Source organism: Grammomys surdaster, unplaced genomic scaffold (genome assembly GCF_004785775.1).
Source record: "Grammomys surdaster isolate TR1022 unplaced genomic scaffold, NIH_TR_1.0 126113, whole genome shotgun sequence".
NCBI classification, from domain to species: Eukaryota; Metazoa; Chordata; class Mammalia; order Rodentia; family Muridae; genus Grammomys; species Grammomys surdaster.
The window spans coordinates 265,122-289,774 of NW_021620921.1; the positions used below are offsets into that span (position 1 = coordinate 265,122).

The 24,653-nt window shown below is 43.6% G+C and overlaps 2 protein-coding genes across 4 annotated transcripts in view; one reads left to right on the plus strand and one right to left on the minus strand.

Moving 5' to 3' along the window:
• The window catches only part of Snx14 (sorting nexin 14), a 99,221-nt gene extending 84,996 nt beyond the window's left edge, over positions 1–14,225 (plus strand). For all 3 annotated transcript variants that reach the window (XM_028756190.1, XM_028756189.1, XM_028756193.1), the window contains one exon: positions 14,112–14,225. In XM_028756190.1, the coding sequence (XP_028612023.1) occupies positions 14,112–14,225 (114 nt within the window). The remainder of the gene's footprint in view (positions 1–14,111) is intronic.
• Nt5e (5'-nucleotidase ecto) overlaps positions 1–24,653 on the minus strand; it is a 47,518-nt gene that overhangs the window by 13,671 nt on the left and 9,194 nt on the right. The window contains exons 2-3 of the mRNA XM_028756194.1: positions 6,242–6,464; positions 3,609–3,797 (exon numbers count right to left, since the gene is read on the minus strand). Coding sequence (XP_028612027.1) covers positions 3,609–3,797; positions 6,242–6,464 — 412 coding nt within the window. The remainder of the gene's footprint in view (positions 1–3,608; positions 3,798–6,241; positions 6,465–24,653) is intronic.

Sequence of the window (24,653 nt, forward strand, 5' to 3'; positions counted from 1 at the left end):
TGAGGTGGAGTGGAGGGGACAGCCATTCAGGGAATAAGGAAAAGGATTCTGTGAGCCTGGGGTACTAAATCTATTGTCACACAGATGCCCTTCCTCACAGGATGAAGGCGGGAGCTGGTGTGCAGACACAGATAGGAAATTGAGTACTAACCACTTGGTGATATGGGAGGGTACTGGGAAACCATTGGTACAGTGGTAAGACGGTAGCAGGTTGTGTGAGCCCTACACTTTACCATAGTAGCTTGCAGACAGTATATGTTATTTTACTAAAAAGAAAGGAAAAGTGAAAGAAAAAGAAAGAAAGAAAGAAAGAAAGAAAGAAAGAAAGAAAGAAAGAAAGAAGCTTCCTAATCTTGGAGAGTAAATAGTTAATTTCTATTTCTATGCCTGGTTGCCTTTCTAGAAAGCAGTCTATCAGAAAGGAAGGGTCACACATCCCTAGTACTGAGCCCTTTACTGAACTGCAGATTAGAAACTGATGTCCAAGAGAAGAACCAAATGTTCAGTTCAACTATTGGCAGACAGACAGGAAGCAGCACCCTAGGAGTCTCTTCTAGAGTCATAAGGACGGGGCAGTCCTTTGGCATGCCTGCTGCAGGCTCCAACTTGAACTTACTTTCCGACTTTTTATCATGGAACGTTTTGTAACTCCAGAATGTAATGTCTTCAGAGACACCATTTACCTCTTGGGCCTCATTCCTGAAGTTCTTACACTTTGCCAGCCTGGATGGGAGGGCTTCTACTCTTCGGTGTGACATCAGGCTGTGTCAGGGTTAGTGGAAGGAAGCTGGACAGAGTTTCTTCATTGGAGGGGTAACACATGCACTATTAGTCATGTTTCATTTAACTTGGAGGTTTTTAGAATGTAGGTTACAAACAACAAACAAGAAGGAAACTAACTCAGTGGGCAGTAACAAGCACAAAAGACTAAATGAAAGACCAGAAAATATCAGGGTGCTATCCAGGTGCTTTGGGAACGTTTTCTTTTGAGCCATGTCATATACTGAGACATTTCTTAAACTTTAAAATTCCAGCTGGGCATAGTGGCTCATGCCTGTATCCCCAGATCTGCGAGGCTTCCATAGAAAGACTGCAATTAATTACAGTCTACAAGTTACAGAGTAAGTTCCAGATCAGTCTGGGCTACAGTGACTTAAAATATAAAAGGATCTACACCTCCATGAGCTACATTCTTTTTACTACATTTACTAAGTAATGTTTAACAGAGTATTATTTTAGCTTCTTGGTAATAAAATGGTTTGGTGAAAGATTGCTTAAGTTTTTTTTTCAGTGTGTGTGTGTGTGTGTGCGTGTGTGTAAGAGAGAAAATAAATGTAAGGATATGCTGTGGTACACATGAAGTCAGAGAACAACTTTTGGGCTTCAGTTTCTCTCCTTCTTCTATTATGTGGGTTCAAACTCAGGTCTCCAGGCTTGTATAGCAAATACCTTTATCTGCTGAGTTATTTTGTCAGCCTGCCTGAAAGTCTTTATTTTTTTTTAAGGCTGGCAAAAATTTGTTTAAATACACGAGTAGGCCTCATCTCCTCTTATGTCCTTTAATTGCTAAGTTTAGTCTTCAAAAGAGAGCCAAAACATATCTTCATGGGAACAAGTTTAATTTTTGTAATCTGTTCCGAAATGTAAAGCAGATGACTTACACCCGCTCGGGTCGGTGTTTAAGAGACTGGATTCAGGAGTTACAGATGAGCAAGCTACAGCTTACCCTCGGATCTCTCATCCTGTGTTGCAGGACTCTCTGGCTGGAGCAATCATTTTAAGAGCAAAAGGTTAATCGCCATCCTCGCCAGCTTCTTGGCTTCTTGGGTTAGCAGGGGACCATAATCAGTAGCCACATAGCGCAGCCTGTGGTGCCCAAGTGGTGTCATAAATGGTACAGATGAAGAGGGTACAAAGATACATCAGAGTGTCAAGGGGGGAATGATTGCATCATCTGAGTGAGGGGTAGCACTCTGAACTGTTCATGTCACTTAAAGTTTGTGTGTGTGTGCATGTACATACACACATATATAGATAGATATCAAAGTCACATGTGGCATGGTGTTCTTGTGACATTAGTGCTTGGTGTCATACTATTAGAAAGGGGATCTTACAGTCAAGGTTAGCCTAGGCAGTACATAATGTTCCTTGCCAGCCTGGACTAAAAAGCAAAGTGAGATTCTGTCTCCATAAAATAACAATAAAAGAAACAATAGAACAACACCAATACAAGCAGGATAGGCTGGGTGCTTTGGGAATTTTCCATTTACTTTATACGTATCTCTGAGAGTGCACACATTTGTACACCTGCCTGTTAGATCCTCTTGTAAAATGTCATGCTTACTACGGCTCACTGCCAACCCGAAAAGGATGACGTGGCAGGAGCGCCAGCTTGCCCCTGCTGTGAGCTGTAGACTTTTAATACTACTTTGGAGAAAAGCCACAGAGCCCCCAGGGTTTGAATAGGTCACATCCACAGGGAGGCCATAGAATTGTAATGGAGCAGGCACTTCTGAGGCCCCACCTGAAACTCTTGTGACTTGGATGTGGCTTCTCCCTTCTGTGCTCGTGTCCTAGCAGCTTATTAGTCCTCATGGTGGTGACACTGAGGTACAGTGGAACCTTCAAGGAGTATCTAAGGTGAGGTGACGAGGTCACTGGAGCCATCACCGTTGAAAGAGATTAGTTCTCTTGAGACCACAGCTAGTGCTATGAGAGGGAGTGGTTGTAACGGGAGGCCCACCACACACACTTGGCCTTCCTGCACGTGTCCATTTCCCTCCCTGATTCTCTCTCATGTTGTGTTCTGAAGAGCCAAGGGGATGTTCACCCGAGGCCGAACCAGTGAATTCAACTGTTCCCGGACTCTTAATCTTCAAAACTCTGATAGACTCCTCATTAGGAAGCCAATGTGCCCAGAGGGTGTCAGGTGACCTGTCTGCTCAAGGTCAAGTGAGTTAGGAAGGAGGACTTTTGACTCAATATTGTGTTTCTTTTCTTTCTATAATTTGTACTGTATCCCACTTTCTGATTCCACATGTAACATGTATTCAGCACTTAAAATTCTAAGAAGTCCTATGAAAATAATAATAGTAGTGATGATGATGGTGATGATGATGATATTTTCCAATCCAGATACAGAGGTGCATGCTTATAATCCTACCATTCTCCTCAGACGCAGCAGCAGGACAATCACAAGACTAGGGCTAATCTGGGCTAGATAGTGAAACTCTGTTTTAGAAAACCAAAGACTGGGGATATAGATGTTTAAAATACAGAAAGGCCTGGATTCAGGTCCAAGAACCACTGAAAACATCTAAAAATATATATTTATCTTTTAAGCATTCTACCACTGACTGACCTTTGTCTGGAGATTAGTAATGTTTTCATTTCATTATGTGTGCTATATGCTTGTAGCATTGAGTTTTAATCATGAAATGAATGGTTAGAAACACCACCCAGTAAGATTACCTGTCCTCATCCAATGCAGATTGTTCGTATACTATATATTGCAGCTTGTACATTGTATACTGTATGTTACAGCTTATACATTGTGGATTGCACACTGAATGAACATCCTAGCTTGCAGAATGCATCAAAACAATTACCTGTGTAGAGGAAGGTGTTGGAGTGCCCTCCCACTACGACATCCACGCCTCGAACCTTCTGAGCAATGAGTTTGTCCATCTCAAAACCAGAGTGCCCCAGGGCAATGATCTTGTTCACATTTAGAGTTTTTAGTTTATCTACTTCAGGCTGCAATGCACTGATTTCATCTTCAAAGACTAAATTTGTCCCTAAGGAAGAAAAGTAATAAAATGGATATTAAAAGAACTTCATTGCACTACGTAAATACCAACACACTAAGTATGATTTCTTGTTAAAGCTCTTCACTTACTGAGAGCAAAACGTATGAATATCTCTGGTACAAAAGCCTTAGCAGTAAAGAAAAATGTAAGTCAATGTTCTTAGTTGTGTTTACCCAATATTGCATTGGGTTAAGGTTGTAGATGATACATAAAATTATATATATATATGTATATATACATATATATATTAACATATATAAAACATATATGTATATGTAACATTTATTTTTGTGTGTGCACACATACTACAGTACATGCATGGAGGTCAGAGGGCAGTTTTCAAGAGTTGGTTCTCTTTGTCCACCACGTGGGTCCTGGGGATCGAATTCAGGACATCAGGTTATATGGCAAGCATCATTATCTGTTGAACATCTCATTGGGCCATAGATGATATGTTTGCCTAAACTGAATCTCATACTAAGAAGAGACTTCAGGTACGGTTTGTTTCCATCTCCTTTTACACCTAGGCCTTCACACTAACCATGAAAAACATGTCTGAGCACAAAAGCAAGCATGGTCTCTACAACTGCAGCCAGCCCCATTGCCTTGCCTGGAAACTTGGGGTATTCTGTCTTCAGAACTAAAATGTCAACAAGTAGGCTTTGAAAGCCAATTTCAAAAAGAGGTTTTTACATTTCTTTTTTTATTTTAGTTTGTGTGTGTTATGACATACTTACAGATGTCAGATCTCTCCTTCTACCATGTGGGTTCCAGGGATTGAAGTCTGGGCATCAGGTGAGGTGACAAAGTCCTTACCCACAGAGCCATCATGCTCACCCTTGGAAACTAATTTTGGCATGGTAGATGGTAACTGCTCACTTTCAGGTAGGGAGTGGCAGCATTAGAGTAGAATTGAGAGCTGCATGACCTAGAGACCTCATCTGCCCTAGGAAGGGGAGCCAAGCTCACGGAGCTCACTCTACCGCCCACTGCTAATAATGAGTGCCTCGGGCACTGGCTGGCATAGCTCCTGGGAATCCTATGCTTAGACATGAACCAGGCCTCCCAGCCTTTAGCCCAAACCTAGCAAGTCATTAGGTCTTCAGTGGTCAAGAGGGGACCACAGACATGCCGTCCTGGTTCAGCAGTGCTGAAGTAGCTTAAGTCAGCACTGAAAACTTCAAGATTGTTAATGTTCTGTTACCATTGTCCGTCACAGGAACGCCAGGGACCATATGATTCTTGTCTGTAACCCCGATAAGCTTGGGGCTCCCTGGACAGCCCTCGACACTGAGTCCTTTTCTTGGTTTCTTTTCCTATTGCTGTGATAAAATACCACAAACAACTTACAGGGCAAAGGGCTTAGGTTGGCTCACAGTTTGAGGTACAGTCCATCATTTGTGGGGAAAGCCCTGGTGGCAGGAGCTTGAGGCAGCTGGTCACACAACATCCACAGTTAGAAAGCAGAGAGCGATAAGAACGTGTCCTTTTCTGTCATGCAACCCAGGAACCAACCCTTGGGAATGGTGCTGTCTTTGTTTATGGTGGATTGTCCCACCTTAATTCAGACAATGTCTCACAAGCATTCCTGGGAACTTGTCTCCTAGGTGACTTTTGAGATGTTGACCATTAATCCTAACCATCGTGGCCCTCCTTTTCTGTCAGCCTTCCTTGGGTACTTCTCTAAAAGAGCAATGTGCACCCCTCCTTCTGCTATGCAGCCTATTCCTCTCCTGTCTCATTTCTCTTCACTCTATTCACTATCTTCTGACACAGATTTATTTATTCTCTCACTGAATATGTGAGCACAGGGAGAAACAGGCTTCTTGATTGGCGTTTCTAGTACCCAGAACAGTGTGAGGCACAGAGCTCCCCAGGGGAGGGGGCGGGGCAGGGAGGAAGGGTGTGGACAGAATGTTGCTATCCAATACTTTGGTTAGTCCCACAACAAAATAGTTCTGAGAAATGCCTCAGGTCTGGACACCACATGTAGAGATTTCATGGGATATATTTTAGGATGCATACACACACGCATGCACGCACGGGGCAGGGGGTGGACTTCAAATTAAATGTGCTAGGAATTGGTGTTATACATGTGTGTACGCTCTTGAGTATTAGAACTGGGAAAACTGTTTTATTGGGGACCAGAGATCTGTGGGAGCTGCTCGTGCCAGGCTTCACTAGCAATTTTGAACACACAGAATTAAACAGAGACACTGTTTAGTCAACAAAGAAGTTCACCAAGCAGAGACAGAGATGCCCTTCATCGGATAATGGAGAACAACACAGAATCTGCCACCTTGGGCCTGCTTCCCATCCTTTCCCTTCCTTCACCATCCTTCATCTGCTCTAGACTATAGAAACATGGCCGGCCAAGCACTGCTTTACCACATCTATTCCCAAGTTACAAGTACCGTGAAAGTGGAAGATACCTGGATTTGAGAGGAAGGGGGTTTCCTTTGAAGTGTATCCAACAATCCCCACAACCTCACCACCGACAGGGAGAACTTTAGATGGCGAATAAAGTCCGGATATCTGAGGAGCTAGTGGCCCCCGTGCCTTAATGTTTGCACTCAGAATCGGAAATTTGACATTTCTGAGGAGGGGATCAATCAGTCCTTCCACACCGTTATCAAATTCATGATTTCCCAGTGCCTAAGTAAAATGGAAAAGAAAAAAAAGTAAGCATCCTGAATTTTCCAAATAAAAGCATATTTTTAAGTATCGTGTTAGCCCAGTGGTCTCCAAAATGGGCTGGGGTCTCTGAGACGTGACCACATACATGTTCTGGTGGTCTCCTCACCTCTAAAGGCGACCCTTGGGCTGAGCCCAGAGACATGTAGTCCACAGGCAGGTACAGCATCATTGGCCTGGGCTCCTCATCCAGTGACACTGCTGTGAATGTGTGCAACACCCCCAGCATACACTGTGAGTGGGAACTCCTGTCCCACCCTCAGACAGCTCCACAGACCACCTTTACCAGGCCCTCCTACCCTTAGTAGAATGCAGACACCCCCAGAACCCCCTTTTCATTGCTTCCCTTGGGCCATGTCTCGAGTCCTCATAACTGGGCAACTCAAGAACTTCTCCACCTCATCCAGGCAAATCACGACTGACAGAAGTCTCTGTTACAGTGGGTGTTGGCTTCCTGCTCTAGTCAGCCCCAGGCTACCCTGTACCTTGAGCAGGATAGAAAGCATGGAAACAGTACTGGTTAAGTGGAAAGAGAAAAGCAGGCCTTGCTTTGGAGCCTGGTGGATGCTTTTCTGCCATCTGAGAATCAAGAATTTCAGCACAATGAACACCATTGACTGTGAAGGTTGCTGACAGAGGGACAATATTTCATTTATATAGAAAAATTTTTTTGTTATCAAAAGGGAATGTTAAAATAGCAATGAACTGTGCTCAAGGCTTGCTTTTATCCTTTCGTAGGTATTTTCTGGAAGTTTCCCAAATAGAACTAAAACTTTGTTTACAGTAAAGATAGCTTAATGTTCCCTATAGCCCGTGTGATCTCGAGTTTTACCGTGTCAGCTGTAATCCTAGCCAGTGCACATAAGAACCGCCCTATGATCTCACTTACCAAAAAAAGGAAGCACCTCCTAAGCACCTGTTCTCTCCCATGCTTACATTTATACGGAACTTTCTTCCAAGTATACTAATCTACCACAGCCCCGCTTTACACTTGTAAAGTGTACACTTTACACTTGCCTTGCCCTAGAATTCTTTTCTGTCTTTCTCTGAGTAGAAGTCTCTAAAAGGAAGCTCTCAGTCGGCCCCATTCCCAGCAGCTTATGCTAAGGAAAGACTTTCTGGTGAGGTGACCATGAGACCTCAGCAGGTTCTGGATTCACTCTGTGCACAGGGCTTCGGGTGGAGCAGGGATAGTGTCATCTGTATGATGTTCCCTCCCTCAGAGTCACAGCAGCTTTCTTCAGAAAGCCCTATCTACCCCTTCCTCACGTGGCCTCCTGGATAACCTGAGCTCTGGGCAGTTGCCCACTTGGCTTGGTTGTACAGGCCGTTTTACTTCCTTGGTACCTAATTTCACGAAGGTTATCAGCACGACCTCAGTCCGCTTCACTGTCTTCATCTGAGAAGAGGCCTGGAAGCATTAGCTCCTGGTCGTTGAAGCTTACAAGGGCCATGGTACAGTCTTTCCCGCCTCACCCCCTCTTCCCAGTGAGGCAGGTAAGTAAGCACTAAGCACAACAACTAGTTTAGTAATGAACCTGGCTTGTGCAATGCACACACCCCTCTAATACTACACTTGGCAGCCTGCTATTGCACATACTATGTGCACACACCACCCTCCAAACAATGCACTTGACAACCTACGGCCCTGCCTTCCCTGAGCTGCACGTACTGCTCTCTCCAGACAATAGAGTTAAGTTCCTTCCCCCCCCCCCAACAACCATCAAACAATTTCTGTTCAGTCATACTCCAGTTATGTCCAGGTATGAGGGTAAGGAGGCAATCTGGCCTGAGCTAGTTTGGGACACATGTTGAGTAAGGAAAACTGTTCTGTAAGTGAACTTTTAGGGAGAAATTTGAATGTTATTTTCTTGCTATTTTGTAATCCCTGAGTACCTTTATTACAATGTTTTACAAGAAAAACCTAGAAAACCTTGGCTGGATATGACCATCAGTCATGTGACACCAGTACATTCCAGGGCTATATTGTGGGATCATTTGTTGTCTGTCCCCTGGCTAAACTGAATGTTCCCAAACTGCATTGGTCTTGACAAACCTGCTGCTGATTGCCTCTGGCATTCTGAGGCCAATAAAAACTATGCCACAGTTATGTGGAAGGACCCTCTTACCTTTAAATGGAATAGCCCAGACCCAGTTTTCATATGGGGCCAAGGATTGATATGCTTGTTTGATACCAAAGAAGGCACAGCTAAATGGCTGCCAGAAAGATTAATGAAATAAATAGATATCCCTACAAAGCCAGGCCCAACCATAAATAAGATGAATAACAATTGACATGAAGGGAAGAGAAATCTCCCTGAGAATTTCCTTCTTTTTCCTTTCCAGGTAAAAATGAATCACCTGTGGTGTTTGCTGTTGGAGGTTCTAATCCTTATGCTGGCCTCTGAACTTACACTACTCAGACCTTTGATGGACCATTGACAAGGACATCAAACAGCTAGAGATTGACATCACTAATCTGGAGAAATCCCTCATTTTGCTGTCTGAAGTGGTCCTCCAAAACACAGAGGACTTGATTAGACTTGATTTACTCTTTTACAACAAAAAAGACTGTGTGCAGCTCTTAAAGAAGAATGTTGCTTTTACATAGACAAGACAGATGGTTAAAGAAGAGAATAAGGGAGAAAGATGAGAGCTGGTACAAGAATTGGTTTTCAACTTCTCCATGATTGTCAACCCTACTTCCTTTCATTTTGGGACTGTTAGTTGGGTTATGTTTGCTTATTTCTTTTGGTTTCTGGGCATTAAATAGGCTCACCAATTTTGTGAAACAACAGATAGATAACTTGGCAGCAAAACCTATTAGGTACATTATTATAGGTTAGCTATAGAGGACCATGAGACTCAAGACGAGGTTGTTACTCCATCCAGGGTGTTCCCAAAACCCATCTCCATCCAACCTAAGAGAGGGGACTTCCACCCCTAGACCAAGCAGAGAGGGACCACCCAGAACCCCCTCTGACTGGTGATCTAAATTCTTGCTTAGGCTTTGAGGCAAAGCACTGCAAAGGAATATAAATAAAAATTAAAAATATCTCTCTGGGTTCCCTGAGGGACAAGCCTGACTGCATAGGGGTTGATGTCAAAAGTATCCCCTCTCCAGGAAAAATACATCAGGATGGGTATGGCCCTCATGCCTCACTGGACAACGACATGGGGACCAGAGCCATTACAAGGTCCCCTTCAATTACTGGAGGTCAAGCCTCTATCCCTGCCTTGGCAAGATTAGAATCGCCATGGTCCCTCTCTACTGAGAGAAGGGGCGGGGGGAGTCTCAGGCATTTGTTTTTCTTTCTTTGAGTCTTAAAACATCAAGTTTTCTTCTTATGGTGAAGTAAATACTCTGTTATATAATAATCTTAAGGATAGAGTTTTGGTTTTGGTGAATGTTTCTACATTCATTAAATTAAAAAAAAACATGGTTGGTTGTTTTGGGGTCTTTTGAGACAGAGTCTCACTGTGTAGCTCAGGATGGCCTCAAATTGAGTCTTGCATTAGCTTCCAGAATGCTGGGAACAGACATGCTCAACAACATCACATGGCTCCACAGTTTTCCATGGAAGACTGATCAATTCATCAGTGCTGTTCTATCTTTAGTGTGTGCCGAATGTTCAAGTTTTCGTTTGTTGCTTCTTTAATAACTTGTTCCCCCCCCACACCCTGACTTGAGTAGTGACTGTCTATCTTGATTTTGTATCCCTTAGGGAGAGCAGCCCTATTCATGAACACCAATGCTTTCAATAGAGGACCAAAAAGCTTTAGTCACCTTCACCTTCAGCTCCAAACTTCAAACTTCTGTTGGGTTCTCTTGGTCTGTGTGTCAGTTGTCATGTGTCCATTTCCCCTTAGTGTTTCAACAGAACACCAGCTTTCCAGACCCCCAAAAACTATCTCTGAGGCTTGTCATCTGGGCCTGTGGCCTCAAGTGTCAGATCCAAAGTCTCCCTTTCCCCAAATGGCAGTTCTGGGGACATTGTTCTACTGAGAAGGACAATCGCAGTCAATCGAGCCAGAAGCACAGGCGTAAGGCCTTCCCTGCTCCTGTGGCCGTCTTCCCTCATAGGGCAGCTTGTCAGAAGACTCTACCACGTGTGTGCCTGGTAACACTAACTTTGAGGAAGGGAAAGTGTGACAAATTATCCCCTCCCCTTAGAATCTGAAATACCACATGAAAGGAAGGAAAAATTGTCACAATTACCATATGGAAGGGAGATAGTGTGTCTGAGTGAAGCTGACTCTGGGAAGGCTGCTTTCTTGGTAAAAGCATGGCTGGCTGTTGTTCTGCTTTACTTTGTTTTTTTTCTTTTCCTTCCTTCCTTCCTTCCTTCCTTCCTTCCTTCCTTCCTTCCTTCCTTCCTTCCTTTTTTTCTTCCTTCCTTCCTTCCTTCCTTCCTTCCTTCCTTCCTTTCTTTCTTTCTTTCTTTCTTTCTTTCTTTCTTTCTTTCTTTCTTTCTTTCTTTCTTCAGCACAACATGGAGAGAAAGGATTTATTTCTTCTTCCAGTTGACAGTGTATCATTGAACAAAGTCGGGGCAGAAACTCATGACAGAAATCTGATGCAGAGGCCACGGAGGAGTGCTGTTTACTGCTTGCTTGTCTTATGTCACCCAGGCCCACCTGCCCATTGGTGACACCGCCTACATTGGACTGGGCTTTCTCACATCAATCACCAGTCAAGAAAATGCCCCACGAATGTGTGCACAGCCCAGCCTGCTGGGTAATTCCTCAACTGAGGAACCTCTTCCCAGGTGACTCTAGTTTGTGTTAAACTGGCAAATACTAACCAGTGCAACTGCAACTATTGTAGTAGTTTAGTTTTGTTTATTTATTTATTTATTGGTTTTTTGAAACAGGGTTTCTCTGTGTAGCCCTGGTTGTCCTGGAACTCACTCTGTAGACCAGGCTAACCTCGAACTGAGAAATTCACCTGCCTCTGCCTCTCAAGTGTTGGGATTAAAGGTGTGCACCACCACTGCCCAGCTATTCATTTATTTTTATAATAGAGTCTTACTATGCACCTCTAGCTGGCCTGGAAGTCTTCATGCAGAGTAGGCTAGACTTGAACATAGAAATCCAACTGTTTTTGCCTCCTAATTATTAAGACTAAAGATGGGGATCAGGTCTAGGTTTTTTCTTTTCTTTTCTTTTTTATCTGCTTTTGAATCTATACTATTACATGATGGTTAGTCAGAAGAATGGAATTTGAGTTGTACCTTTGACCCTGGCTAGAAGCATGACATCCCCAACTACCCAAAAGGCTCCAAGATCACAGAGACTTTCTATTGTCTCTTCTCTTAAATCAATTAAAATGGTCCTGCCAATCACCTGGACAGAAAAAAAAAAAAAGGCCCTCAAAAAGTCCTCACTTCTAGAAACATAATATACCTGGAAACATGACTAAAAATATAAACGGGATATTTGCCCCTTAATGAGGCATAAAATTAGACATCCCAGAAGCCACTCTCTCCACACAGATGCCTACAGACCATCATTGCTAAGTCTGCTGGCTTTCTGACTTCTCAGAAAGTGTAACTTCTGCCCCCGCTACACTCCTTCCCTCCCTCCTTCTCTTCTTTCCCTCCTTCCCCCCTCCCACTCTGCTGTGCTGATGAGGATGTGTCTGGGTGTGGTGCTGGGACGGGGTGCATGCATGTGACTGTGGAGATGTGTGTCTGTGCACATGCATGGGGAGGCTGGAGCAGGACAAGGTCAGTCACCTTCCATTCTGGTTCTCCTGGGACAAGGTCAGTCACTTTCCATTCTGGTTCTCCTGGGACAAGGTCAGTCACCTTCCATTCTGGTTCTCCTGCTTATTGGCAGAAGAGATGGTCTCTCTGCTTTTGGATAGGCTGGTTGGCTACCGAGTTTTCAGTATTTGTCTATCTCTATCCCCAGTGGAGAGGAAGCATGCACATGCAACCATGCCTGGCTGGTCCTGATACTTGCAGAGCAAGGGTTTGTGTCAAGGCCATCTTCCCAGATCCTGTTCCTCCTCTTCACTTCTCCAGTTTTTGGACATCAGTCAAAATCCTAAACCTAGCTGCCATGACATCAGACACTTTATCTCGGAAGAAGATGCCCTCCTACCTCCTCCCTTCACTGCCTTGTGCAGCTGCCTCACTGGCTTCTACTGCTGAGCCCTGTTTTTACATTTAACTCAGAAGTGTGATTCTTTTTCTCTTATCTGGCTCCCACCTTCCAGCAGTCATTAAGATCTTTATCTTACCTGCTATGATGTTTTATTTTTCCTCTCAAATATTTCCTTCTGAGTCTGTTATAAAATTCATTCATCACTAGAAGGTGTTAATGCATGCCTTTAATCCTAGCACATGGGAAGCAGAGGCAGGCGGATCTCTATGAGCTGGAGACCAGCCTTGTCTAGAGAGCTACTTCTAGGAGAGCCAAGGCTACACAAAAACTCTGTCTTGAAAACAAAAACAAACTAAGAAATTCATTCTAAGATCCTACAAAAGGGACCCCAGTCTCTCTCTCTCTCATTGCTATGCTCTCATTGCGGTCTTGGCCTCTCTGGACTAGACAGTGGCTTTCTAACCAGGCTTTGGCCATCACCATCCTCTTCCCTAAATCATCCTCTGTAGTGCTGCCAGAGCAAACCTTCTGGACTGTAGGCTAGACGGCTCCTCTCTTCACTTGAAGACCCTACAGAGGCATGGACAGTTTAGGATTCCACCCCTAGCCTTGGCAGGCCCCACAAAGCTCTTCTTTGTGCACTGGTCTCATCTCTCTCAGCCTCACTTCTGGCACTGTCTCCCCACCCCCTCCCCCCATGCCCTGTACTCTGTGAAAGGAAGCATGACTGCCTCTACCACTCATGACCAGGGATGTGGAAATCACAGCATCCTCTGAATGAATCAAATGAGAGCAGTAACTAAAACATGCCAGCATTTGTTATGCACTTCCTGCATACCGTAAAGAGGAAATGAGGAAAATGGGAACTTAAAAACAACAAAAATGAGGTGTTTGCTATGATACTATCACTGTGCTAACTTTACAGATGAACAAAAGGTGAGATGTCAAGTGAAAGGACCGGTAGGTCACAAAATCTGTCGCTTTGTGTCTGGTGACAGATGAATGACAACAGTCATACACACAGATTCGGCAGAAGAACCTGGCTGCTCCCTGTTGTCCTTTACTGCTTTATATACCTAATGCTGCTCCCAAGAGGGATGCTCTGATGGAGACCCAGTGAGCCCCAACAGGTCTCTCCCCTGCCCTCTGGGCAGTCGATTTCTTTGATGACAGATCCTTGGATCACAGCAGGATGCACTGTTGTGGGAGTAGATGACCACTCACAAAGTGCCTGTTTTTCCTCCTCTGACAGTTCATTTTTCCTCCAAATGTACATGTAGAAAATTCTCTTTGTAAATATTTTGTATTTCCTTTTCCCCACTTGAGATGTGTCCTGTTGCCTTATTTCTTTTGCAGTTAGGAGGAGTTCATAATGTATCAACTCTTCAGGCGTAACACGCTTCCCATCAAATTCCCCACACTGCTAGCTTGCAGCACTCTAGGAGTGTAAGTGGATGGATCTTATTTACCCTTTGTTATCATTTGTATTACCAACAGGTCTTGGGAAAGAGCTGCCCAAGAGAAGAACATGGAGCAATATATGATGGAGTGACATACAGGAGGAGACGGCACCCCTCAGTGTGCATGGGGACATGCTTCCAGGCCCCTTGACATACCACAATCCCTCATGGTAGAAAATGACATGGTATTTCTCATGGCTTATACACATGTTCCTGTGAGTTTTTTGAATCATCCTTAGGCTTTTTAAATTACCTCGCAAAATACAACTGCTACATTATAGTTGTTGGACTCTGGTTTTTGGAAATATTAATAAAATTATCTGTATATATTCAATATGGATACAGTTTTTCTTTTCTCCAAATACCTTGGATCTGCCATTGATGGAATTCAGGACTTTTATACGCCCCTGAGATGGTCCTTTGCCTTTTTTGGGCTTTTCTGGAAGTTCTCATTTACAAACTAAAGCTCTCTGAAGCCCCATCTACACTGAAAGTCTCATGGACTGTTTGACCTTGGCTGGGTAGAAGATTGTGATTATGGGGTGATGGAATGTTGTGGATCAAGAGCCAAGGTCATCTTGGGCTATCTTTAGTCTTTTAATAGTTCCTGACTACGAACCTCCGTATCTGACCTCATATCCTCTTGATAAAAACTCCTGGAATTTATCATCTTGCTAAATTTGACATTTCTAATCCTAATAATATGATTTTTTTTTTCTTTTGAGACAGGGTCTCTTGTATCACCTGCTGACCTTGAAGTTGCTTCATAGCCAAGAATGTCTTTGAACTTCTGATTCTTTCTGCCTCTATCTACCTCTAAAGTAGTAGGATTACAGGTCATGGCCAGTTCATGTGGGTCTGGGGATGCAACTGAGGGCTTCCTTTAGTTAGAGAAATACTCTACTAACTGAGCTACATCTCCAGAACCAGCATGAATTCTTAATTCTGCAGAAGAGATTTTTCCCAATCCATTGAGGCCAACTTCCTAAGGACCACTTTCCATATACTTTGTAAGCACACTGACTTATGACTTTAATTTGTTCCATGACTATAAAATATCACAAATCCTCTTCCATGTGGGACATATCACTCAGGGTAATCCGAATATATGTTCCCGAGGCCTTGGTCACACATATTATTTGCTCAAAATCAACTACTTTCTCAGTTTTCTTTTAACCAGAGTTTTAACTTCAGTTTGACACAGTGAGACATCACACTGACACTGTGACATTGCTGCTAACTGTTTAACCATTATCTTAGGCAAAGACCTGTCATGATTGGAACCACATTCCCCTTTTGCTTTGTAAGACAGTGAACAGACTTGTAGCTAAATAACTTCCAGGACTTATGTCTACTATTCAAAAGGATGTGAGGTCAAATATAGAGGTTGATAGTAAGTTGCTATTAAAAGTGACTAAAGATGACCAAGATGACTGTAGTCCACAGCACTCCATCACCTCTTAATCACAATGCTCTGGTCAGCATGGTCAAACAGTCTACAGGCTCCTGTACAGATTGGACTTTGTTTATTTGTTCATCTTATTAATTAATTAATTAACCTTATGACAACTTTGTACATTCACCAAATAAGAGAGATGAGCTTAGCAAATTAACCTTCTGTACTTTCAAAATTAAAATCATAGGCCTGTGATGTCAACAACCGGTCAAGTCCTTTCCTCCCCTCCCCCACTTTCTTTTGAAGCAAATACCTGAAAAGAAAAGAAAGTTCTCTATCTAACCTGGTGTGGTGGTTTGAATAGGAATAGCCCCCATGGGCTGATATACTTGAATGCTTGGTCATTCGTAAGTGGCACTGCTTAAGAGGGATTAGGAGGTATGGCCTTGTTGGAGAGGGTGTGGCCTTGTTGGAGGAAGTGTGTCCCTAGGGAAGGGTGGGCTTTGAAGTTTCAAGAACCAAGCCAGGACCAGTGGCTTTCTCTTCTTCCTGCTACCTATGGATCTGGGTATAGAACTCTTAGCAACTTCTCCAATACCATGTCAGCCTACATGGCACTATGCTCCCCTCACGATAACGGACTAACCTCTGAAACTGTAAGAAAGTCCCAATTAAATGTGTTTCTTTATAAGATTTGCCATGGTCATGGTGTCTCTTCTCAGCAATAGAACACTGACTAGGACACCTGAGATGTTTGACATTTCAATACCTCAAACTGCTTGCTACTTAAAATCAAAAACAAATGAAAATATTGGAAACAGAGAAGGACTTAGTTCCTCTGTGACTCAGGCTTCCATGGTCACTAAATGGACTCTGAGAAATACTGTCATGTTTCTCCTGCCTTCTGTAGGTAGGTAGTATTTACATAGGCTGTGGGTGGCTTACAAAAACTCTTTGGCCTTTGAGAAAGCTTCTGTTGACTGTAGGTAAGGCTTGGAATGTTGTGTGAGGTACCAACAGAGGAATGAAGCTATTTTAAGGCTTCTGATGCCAATTTTCTTGCTTGAGCTATTAAGAATACCCTGTAATTAGGGGAGATGAGAAACTTATGCTTAAAGTTTGGCTTGGAATTCACATGCTTTCTGTTGCAGGCCATGGCTACTTTCCCCCTGAGGAAAAGCTGAAAAACATATAAATTAATTATGAAGTTACCACATCTGAATTCATTTATTTATTTCCAATGTACTATATGTTGAAAGAACCCCAAACAGTAAATTATTAACTTTTGGATACTGATGAAACAGAAGGAAAGTAGCTCAAACCCACACAAGTTGACAGATAAAGAAATACCAGGTAATATAATATGCCACACCCCTTTCTTTGTCTATGGCAGGTGCCAATTAACTGACTGGGTCGATCTTTTCTGATGAATTTAGAACAAGCCTCAGAATATCCCTTAACCCAGCAGTGAAGGCAACAGCTGTCAACCAACCAGATATGTCATTTTTCATTGCTTCACGAAGATAGTAATTATGAGCATGGAATCTATTTATGAATAACAGAATGTATTTTTAACCAGCAACGAATGCCAGAGGCATAATTTTAAATAAGGGCAGAATCCTTCTGACTTTTCTTTCTGAACCACATTTGGTAGCAACACTCAGATGCAGATGCTGCCCACACTGGCTCTGAGGCAGTGCGCCAGTGGCTGATACACTCAGATGCAGATGCTGCCACACTGGCTCTGAGGCAGTGCGCCAGTGGCTCATACACTCAGATGCAGATGCTGCCACACTGGCTCTGAGGCAGTGTGCCAGTGGCTCATATACAAACATCACTCCTACAAACCCTCTAGTCTGTGCTGAATAATGGATGGGTGGAGAGGATACTGAGAATGCTTCTCAAGGAGCATGACCTGAGCTCCATGTTGTCTGCAGTCTGAGGAAGGAGGCACAGAGGTCAGTGTTCCCTGATTGTCCACTAAAAGATCCTCGACACTCTGAAATAAGTTAGCAAAAACATCTATTTTCTGATTCCTCCAGTTGCAGCTGATGGATGAAAACAATCTTTCTCCTTGTTAGTCAATAACCATGTGTACTGATTTATCCCTGCAGTCTATGACATGTGTCTAACAGTGAGGAAGTAATCACTGAGCACCTTCTAGTGAGCGAGGAATCAAATAAACAGCTGGCGGAGAAAAGGAAGAAGAAAGAGAATACATACATTAACTCCAAGGCTGGGCATGGTGGTGCATTCCTTTGTTTCCAGCACTTAGGAGGCAAAACAAGCAGGTCTGTATGAGTTTGAGGCCAGTCTGGTCTACATAGCAAGTTCAAGGTCAGCCAGGGCTACATAGGAAAGCTATGTCTTAAACAAGCAAACTCTTGCCGTCTTTGGTTCAGTTGCCCAGGAGGGGGGGTCTCATTTGAGAGACACAGTCCCAGGCCCCAGCTACCAAGCAGAGTTCTGCTTTGAAAGACTTTGGGGAGTGAGCCTCACAGCCACAAAATGGAAACAGAGCAGCAAAATCGAGGAGAAGCCACAGAGCCCACAAAGGTAAAAACAAACAAACAAACAAACAAACAAACAAACAAAAAATGCCATAGCTAAAAGCCCTGAGGTGGTTTGATCGCAGTGGTCTGTTCCTAGGAGCTCTTGGGACAGCTTTATTGGATGGTGGTCATTTTGCCTTGACTGCTGGATGAGATCTTGTTTTGGTTTTCCTTACTTTTGGACAGTCTAATGTAGTACAGACTGCCCTCCCACATGCTAAGTAGCCAAGGATGATGCTGAACTTCTGATACTCCTGCCCCTATCTCCCGAGTGCTGGATTGCATGTGTGACCTTGCTTGGTTTTTGCAGTGCTGGAGATGATCCCCAGGGCTTCCTGCATGCTAGGTAAGTACCCTGTTGCTTGAGCTACATCCTTAGCCCCGCTGGTAGAAATTTTCTTCCAACTGTACCAGAAAATGTGACCTTATACCAGCCATTCAAATGGCTGCTTCTCCCTTTTACCCTGCTCAGCAAAGTAGGTTACAGGCAGGAGATCAAGGAGTGACGAGGTGGCCTGTCTCCTCTTGGATTATTTCAGGAGGTGCCGTGGAATCCGCTGGAGTACTTTAGTAGCCATTCCTCCATCCCCTCCGCTCTTCCTCTGCTTCCAACTATCCACTTGACCAAGGATGCCCCAGCTAGGTCACCCTCCAACAGAACATTGAGCCTATGAAAGAACCACTCCAGAGTGCACATGGCCCCAGGTATGGGAAACACCCAGAGAAGCAGAATGAATGACACTAGACAGCTCCATCACATCCATGTTCTACCCCAGTGACCCAAAGCAATGCTGCTTCCACAGATGCCCTGCCTCTCTGAGGTCTCTACTTCTACCATGTCCACCATCTGCCAAGTTGCCCCACATATAGTCCAGTCCGAGGTCTTCTAGCTAGTCCATCTGCAGGCCTGTGGCTTCATCCACACTCTGCAGGCCACCAGAGTGAGCTGTGCCCCAAATAGCCCACCTACCTCTTGCCTCTGAGTTGAATCCACCTGACTTCCTGTTTCCCAAGGAAATAAGCATCCCCATTTCCTTGGATACCATACAGACTCTCCCTGCCCTCCTGTTGATGTCCTTAGCTGCATGATTCATTCTTTTAAGCTTTCAGGTGCCCTAAGCTCTAGGGACACTAAATCCCCCAGATGCCCCGAGATGCTCTTGTGTTCACCAGACCTCACGCACATCTCTCATGGCACTTGTCCTCATTGTGGTAGTGTGTTCACACATCAGCTCTCTTTATACCCTCTGGGATACCAGGTGAGTCATGCCAATGTCTACTGAATGAGGAATAAAGCCATTAGCTCTATCTTCTCCCATTAAAAGAGTTCTATTTTACTTTGTCATGGTGTGTGAGCCATTAAAACTTTCCAGAAGGCAGGATATGAAAAAACAAAACAACAAAACCCTTTGTAAATAGTAGGCACATGATGCCTTAGTTTTATAGGGAGAGAAACCAGGTTGCTAGGCAACTGGTGAGAAATCGAGCCAACTGCTTTCCCACCTCCCAGCTCCTCACTAGACAATTGTCAGGTTCTTGTTTTTTTGTTTCTTATGTTTGAATTTACAAGTTACTTCTGTGTGTTTATTAATATCTTTTTGGCACTTGTCTATTAATGGAACACACACATGTCTATTAATGGAACACACACACACACACACACACACACAGTGCAGAAGAGCATGGTAGTACATACTTATCATAATCCCAACACCTAGAGTTTGAAGTCGTGTGGGACTACACACCTCTGACTTATCTCAAAACAACAACAAAGTGTTCATTGTTCTCTGTGCATCTGGGGTGTGAGCATGTAAACACTATTTGGATTTCACAAGGAGAATTTGGAAGGAGATGGAACCTTGTAAAAAGTCCATTTTTATTGGGAATTTAAGGTAACTGTTTGGTCTATCAAAAGCTACCTTTATGTGAATTGGATAATGGGCATCTCATAACCTTGATTTTGTTCATAGAAAAATGCAAAAGTATCAATAAATGTAAAAAATGGGAATTTATGAAAGAAAGAAGAAACACAAGACACAGAGTATGATACAAGAAGGTTCATGTTTTTGTATGACACACTAGGCCTGGTTCACACACTAGGTCATTTTATTTGCTAGTGCTATGACATAGGTGCTATTATTTCCCCTTTTCATAGATAAGAAAACTGCGGCTCTGATTCCTACAACTAGCAAGTGAAAGACCTGAATTGGTAGTGAGGCTTAAGCAGCAACAGAGGCTTTTGTATGCATAACTGCTGCCAATCTGCATGAATGGGAGAGGTAGGCATCTCTTAGCTTCTTGCTAGTGTTTTACAAAGCTCTGGGATGTCAAGTAATGGCATCATCTTCTTCCTAAGGATACCTGAAGGGCAGACAGAAAGCAAGCATAGATCATTGTGTCTATGCTTCCACCCACCTGAGCACCACCCACCTACACATCCATCTATCCATGCACCATCCACCTATCCATCTACCTGCCCGTCCATTCATTGCTACCACCTATCCATCCATACATCCATCCCTTCATCATCTATCCATTTATCTGCCTTTTCACCTAACAAAGATTCTTCCATCCATCTACCCACATACCATTCATCCATCTACACATTCACTCATGCATCAAACATGTGGGAACACATGTGTTGGAGATTGGTTCTAATGTTTTGATTCAACTGGAAATCTGTGTGTCCAACCACTAAAGGTCCTTGTCCTCAATTGGTTTTTGATCAATCAGTAAAGATGCCAGCGGCCCATGACTGGGCAAAGGGAGATGGGGCGGGACCCTTAGAGTTGCAAGGGCTGGGACACAAGGAGGGACAGAGGAGAATCACCATGACTCGAGGAAGAAGGATGGGACACAGGATCAGCAGGTGATAAGGCAAACCAGCCATGTAGATTTTGGGGAAGTGGCCAAAAGCCACTGGCAGATCCAAAGATAACTCCTGGGTGGGTTTGCACAAGCAATCCTATGAGACACAAAGTGATACAGCCAAAATTCTCACTGCACACAGGTATGAAGATTCGCGTACATGATGCATCTTAGGAACTGCAGAGTATCAAAGGGTGAGCTTTACCTAAGGAGTAAAGGCTCACAAGCAAATAGCCTTAATGGTATAAACGAACAGGGACTTGAAAACAAGAGGCAGAGAGGTGGTGAGAACGTTCCAAGTGAAGAAAAGAGGCTTAGCCATGCCAGGCCAAAGCAAGGCAAGACGAGCTGATTTAAGAGCAGTAGAACATGCTTGATGCAGAAGAAAAGAACCTCTTTTGTAATCTAGTAGGCAATTGTAATAATTTTAAAAGTATCTTTATCAGTCAGAGAGTGGAGGCATATTTATTTAGTCAGTGTAAGCCCTACAAAATGTAAGACTTAAGGAGACATATTTGTGTATCACACACTGGGACTCAGTTGCCAATCACTCAGGGACCCTCAACAACAGCCCTCTGAAGCATATTTTGTTTGACTGATCCATATCTGATATCATGGACTATGTCTACCCTCCATTTCCACAGCCATGAGCAAGGGGACGTTGGCCCTTGTAGGGGAGTGTAATATCGCACTGAATGACAGAAAGGATCCTGGGATCAGGTCCTCTTACCTGCGTTATCAACATCAGTAGAAAGGTTTAAAGAAAAAAAATGCACAGGACACAGAAGAGCCAGAGGGATCAAGGACACCACAAGAACCAGGCCCACAGAGTCACCTGGGACTAGGACTCAAGTGGGCTCACAGAAATCAGGGAGACACTGTATGTGTCTGATCTAGGTCGTCTGCATATATGCTATGGTTGTATAACTCGATGTTCCTTTGGGGTTCCTAACAGTGGGAGCAGGGGCTACCTCTGACATTTTTGTCCACCTTTGGGACCCTTTTCCATCTACTAGGTTGCCTTGTTCAGCCTCGATGTAAGAATATGCCAGGTTTTGTAGCTTGCTATACCTTTTTGGTTGATGTCTCTGGAAAACTTGTTCTCTTCTGAAAAGAAGGGAAAAGAGCTGGGGTGGGGCAAGGCTGGGAGAGGAACAACTGCAGTTGGGTTGTAATAAATGAAAGAAGAATTCATAAAAAGGAAAAAGAATCGAGATTAACAATAAAAAACCCCAAAAAATCTCAAAATAGCACCTCATACTGGTCTGTATCATTTGAAAATGTACAAACTCTTTACACAGGCAAAATATGCACGGCATAGTCACATTTAGAATTAATTGATCAATTCATCAGGTCCAGGAAGGTTTATCTCTCAGGAGACAGAGAACACCAGCTAATTATTGTGTAGATTATATATAGAAGCAATTATTTATATGAGGGAATAGAAGCATCTAAAGAAATTTTAATTAACTTTATTTTATGCATACGAATGTTTTGCTTTCATGTATGAACATCCATCTCATGTGTGTCTGGAACCAGGATCTGATTACCTGGAACTGGAGTTACAGGCAGCTGTGAGCCACCATGGGGCTTTACTAAGAATTGAACCATGGTCCTCTGCAAGAGCACACATGCTCTTAGCTGCTGAGCCATTTCTGCAGCTCATCTAGAAAGTTTTAAAATCTACTTATGGGGCAAAAGCAAACAAGTGTTAACGGAACATAAACATCCACTCAACTGTATTTGTGGATGAAGTTTAGAAGGCCGCCAAAGTGATGTGTGGCTCTTTCTCAAGTCTCAGTTAGTAAATCTAGAGGCCAAGACAAGGCAAGATGAAGTCAGAAGCTGCTTCTGCCTCCTCCTTCAGCCATCCAGAGTCAGCGTCACCCTGTCCCACTCTAGCCCGGGACTCAGATGACAAGGAAGAAGACAGAGGCTGTGGCTACTGCTAAGATTCCCTCATGCCTGAGGCGTGAGAACCAAGTCTCTAACTCAAAATTCCCCCTACCACAACTCCTGTAGGCTGGTCTCTCAGCAATAATTAATTACAAATTTAGCTGGTTATACTGGTGTAAGGCTTTAATCTCAGAACTCCCGAGGCAGAGGCAGGTAGATTTCTGTGAATTCAGGGCTAGCTTTGTATACAAAGGGAGGCCAGCCAGGGCCACAGAGAGACGCTGTTTCAATATATAGTAAATATATATTTTTTTAGTTCATTGCATTTGTAATTTACGTGTGGGCACATGTATGAGGTCAGAGGACAACTTGTGGGAGTCAGTTCTCTCCTTTCACCGTTTGAGTTCCAGGGAACAAACTCAGGTCCTTAGACTTAGCAGCAAGCACCTCTACCCACAGAGCCATCCCACAGGCCCACTTTTATTTCTTAAACAAAACAGTTATGTGGGTTTGGCTCTTAGCATGGGGCCAGGGATCAAGCTGTCATCTAAAACTCTTTCAAGCCTCTTAAACTAACACTGTTAATTTTCATTCCCTCCAAACATTCTGGGAGTGCCATTAATAAGAAAGGCCTAGGAAGCACTCAACTATAATTACTCTCTCTCGCTGCAAGGTCCCCACCCTAAGCACCCAGGAGAGTGAAAAAGTTATCCACTTATCTGGAAAGACAAGTAGGGACAAATACAGTGGCTACCCTCCCACCCATCCATGCCTCTCATGGGGATAGGCCACCACCCATGGGCCCATGAGAAGTGCCAATGTCCTCCCCAACCAGAGACAAGCTCCCATTCTTCCCAGGCCCACAAGTGAAATTGCATATTAATTGTACAGAGAGGAGCAGTGTTGGGAAATGTGAACCCCGAGACTCAGTGATACTGATAAGAATGAACAAGACGCCTTTGTAACAAATAAATAAATAAATAAATAAATAAATAAAGTCTCTCTCTCATATATATATATATATATTTGTGTGTGTGATGTGTTGTGAACGTGGAGATTTGTGTACAGGTCAGAACAGGTCAGAAGACCACTGTGTAGAGTCAGTTCTCTTCATCTTCCTGGGGCTTGACCTTGGATTGTTAGGGTTTTTTTGTTTTGTTTTTTTTTTCTGGACAAGCACTCTTACCAGCTTAGCCATCATCTTGCTGGCCCTTGACTCTCCATTGAACGCTTTAGCAGTTCTAACCCTGTCCTGCTCTGTGGTTAAAAGGAGCCTGAACAGGCACTACCTACTGGAAACAAGCTCTAAGCACCAAGTTTCACCCCCTGTACATCATTCTCATCACTTGGCACCCAGAGGGCACTCAGTGACATTCCATGAAGATCTATGGGGCAGAATAAATAACTTCAAAGCAATAGTCTGGAAGTAGGCTGCTGCCTCTCCTGTTCCTCTGTGCATCATTTCTGCAACCTGGAGAGCAGTTTTCTGGACACCTTCTTCACTTGAAGACAGTGGCCAAAAGGAAGCACCTGAGAGAGGAGGCTCAGGCTATCTCTCCACCAGGAAATGATTGCCTCATCCCCAAGTATTTGTGAAATCTGTGAGGCAGAAATAAGTCACTAAGGGTAAGTCGCAAACTTACCCTTAAGTGTAAAATTAAGTTCAAGGACACATTAGTTACATTGGTAGATTAGAAACAGAGGCCGGGCAGTGGTGGCACATACCTTTAATCCCAGCACTTGGGAGGCAGAGGCAGGTGGATTTCTGAGTTCGAAGCCAGCCTGGTCTACAGAGTGAGTTCCAGGACAGCCAGGGCTACACAGAGAAACCCTGTCTCGAAAAACCAAAAAAAAAAAAAAAAAAAAA